The sequence below is a fragment of the Apaloderma vittatum genome, unplaced genomic scaffold (assembly GCF_000703405.1).
Source record: "Apaloderma vittatum isolate BGI_N311 unplaced genomic scaffold, ASM70340v1 scaffold24747, whole genome shotgun sequence".
NCBI classification, from domain to species: Eukaryota; Metazoa; Chordata; class Aves; order Trogoniformes; family Trogonidae; genus Apaloderma; species Apaloderma vittatum.
This window is the reverse complement of record NW_009724897.1, coordinates 3051-3396: the sequence shown is the minus strand read 5'-3', so window position 1 is coordinate 3396 and position 346 is coordinate 3051. Positions and strand designations below refer to the sequence as shown.

The window sequence follows — 346 nt, the reverse complement described above, 5'->3', positions numbered from 1 at the left end:
GCCGCTCCAGCCACCACCACACCGTGATGGGTGGGGAGCAGCCAAGGCCTGAACACTCCAGCTCAGGATCCCCACCAGCCGGGAGCAGTTAGGTGCTGGCAGAAACGAACGTGCCCTCCAAACCCCCAGCATCCCTCCACTCCGCGCCCCAAGCACTGCCACAGAGAGGGGCAGCGTTACCTGTGGGGCATCCCCATGATCACATAATCCACTCCCTTCTCGCTCGACTTATCAATAATGGTCTTTAAGGCCGGGATCAGCACTTCGCAGCCCTCCAGCCCAAAACGCTTCTCTGAAGACCATTTCCGATGGAGGAACTCCTCAAACCTGGAAGGCAAAGGGACAG

The 346-nt window shown here is 59.2% G+C and overlaps 1 protein-coding gene across 1 annotated transcript in view; it reads right to left on the bottom strand.

The window, feature by feature from the left end:
* The window catches only part of LOC104276412 (2-oxoglutarate dehydrogenase, mitochondrial-like), a gene marked incomplete at its 3' end in the record, with an annotated part of 2822 nt that overhangs the window by 354 nt on the left and 2122 nt on the right, over positions 1 to 346 (bottom strand). Inside the window, exon 3 of the mRNA XM_009872712.1 lies at positions 181 to 327. Coding sequence (XP_009871014.1) covers positions 181 to 327 — 147 coding nt within the window. The remainder of the gene's footprint in view (positions 1 to 180; positions 328 to 346) is intronic.